This window comes from Neopelma chrysocephalum, unplaced genomic scaffold, assembly GCF_003984885.1.
Source record: "Neopelma chrysocephalum unplaced genomic scaffold, ASM398488v2 Primary Assembly neopelma1_98511, whole genome shotgun sequence".
Lineage (NCBI taxonomy): Eukaryota > Metazoa > Chordata > Aves > Passeriformes > Pipridae > Neopelma > Neopelma chrysocephalum.
In genome coordinates, this window is record NW_020926302.1 from 1 (window position 1) to 1775 (window position 1775).

Sequence of the window (1775 nt, forward strand, 5' to 3'; positions counted from 1 at the left end):
CATCTCTCTGCTCGTTCAGCTCTCTCTCTGCAGGACGTCCCTGTGTCTCTTGATCTGGCTCGATGTCATATTTGCTGCCCACCAGGCAGCTCCTCTCTCTCTGGAATTCTCTCATCTTTGCTTCACAGTCTTTTGGCCAGAAGCCAGTCTCAGCTCCAGCTGCAGCTCGCTGTTCCATGCTGCCTCTGCTGCCATTTTTCCCCCCTCCACTGCAAGTGGGGAAGAAAATGCAACAGTCCAGGGGCCTCCCCGATTTTCAGGGTTTCTCTCAACCAGCAGCCTCATCGAGGGGTCAAGGCCGGCTGCTGTGCCACACCTGGTCCCCCGGTCAGGATCGGGGGGGGGAAGAGCCTCCAGTCTCCCTCTCTATCTCATGGCATCTCTCCAATTCCAGCTATGCCAACAAGCTTCTTTTCCGGCTTGTGTAATATGTCATTTACACAGAGGTGCATCAAGTTGTGATTGGCTCAGCGCCAAAATACACCACCCCTGGAACTAGCTATTTTCCAGCTCCGGGGGGGGCTCTTTTAAACCACAACAGTCCCCCTCTGTCTCCAGTGTCCATCTCTCCCTCACCCTTTGGCCTTTGGTCCTGCAGGCACTCAGCCTGAGCTGGGAATGAGGGGTCTCTGCCGGTGAATTTTGGCTTGAGGCTGGGAGGTGTCTCCGCTATGTGCCCAGGGACAAGCCCTGCTGCACCTGTGGTGGGGGGGGCTGTGCGTGGAGCGGGGAGGGAGGTGATGACAGAAGCGTGGGCAGGATCCAGCTGGGAGTGCAGGATCAGATTTGCATGGAGGGGCCGTATCCTGGTGGGGCAGGGGCTTAAAAGGGAGTCAGGGTTCACAGCACAGCTACATCATTGTGGGGATGTGGAGCTGGTGGGATCACACCATGGCCTGGGTCCCTCTCCTCCTCACGGTGCTCGCCCACACCTCAGGTGCCATGGGTGGACTCTCCATGCCAAGACAAGGCCTTTGGGCACAGGGGTCCCGTCCCTCTGCCCAGGAAGGGCTGTGCTCCTGGGACTTTGACTGACCCGTCTTCCCCTCTCTCTCCTCTCCATTTTCAGATTCCCTGGTCCAGGCAGCACTGATTCAGCCACCTTCGATATCAGCCAAGGTGGGCGACACCGTCAAGATCACCTGCTCTGGCAGCAGCTACAACTGGTATGGCTGGTACCAGCAGAAGGTCCCTGGCAGTGCCCCTGTCACTGTGATCTATGAAAACGACAAGAGACCCTCGAACATCCCTTCACGATTCTCCGGATCCAAGTCTGGCAACAGGGGCACATTGACCATCACTGGGGTCCAAGCCGAGGACGAGGCTGTCTATTTCTGTGGTAGCTACGACAGCAGCAGTAGTGCTGGTATATTCGGGGCTGGGACCATGTTGACCGTCAAAGGTGAGTCGCCAATTTCTTCTCGGTCTTTCCTTCACCGAGGCGAAATTGTGACATTTTGTCGATTTTTGCTGATTTGGGTTTTTTTTCTTGGACTTGGGGCTGGGATGAGGTCTGCCACCTGTTTGGGGATGGGCAAAAAGCGCAGTGTTTTGGGCTGGGTCGTGCCCCTGTGGACTCTGAGGACTCCGGCACGCGCCATGAAGGACTGGTGCGTATTTTCTGACATGAAAGACCTTAAAATTTTCCCAGGAAATATGTCTGAGGTCTCAGGAAGAGGAAAACTTGGGTTTAGGTCTCTAAAAGAGGTGATTTTTTTTTTGTTAAAGAAATTTGTCAGTCCAAAATCTAAGTCCTCAACTCTTAGTGCTGAGGA

At 54.9% G+C, this 1775-nt stretch overlaps 1 gene segment (V, D, J or C); it reads left to right on the forward strand.

Annotated features, from left to right (window-relative positions):
- Window positions 1-836: 836 nt before the first annotated feature.
- On the forward strand, window positions 837-1449 carry LOC113962007 (the record flags this gene model as incomplete). The annotated part of the segment is given in 2 exon segments: window positions 837-937; window positions 1070-1449. Coding segments are annotated over 2 exon segments (450 nt in total), but the record flags the coding sequence as incomplete, so codon positions are not given.
- Window positions 1450-1775: the final 326 nt, after the last annotated feature.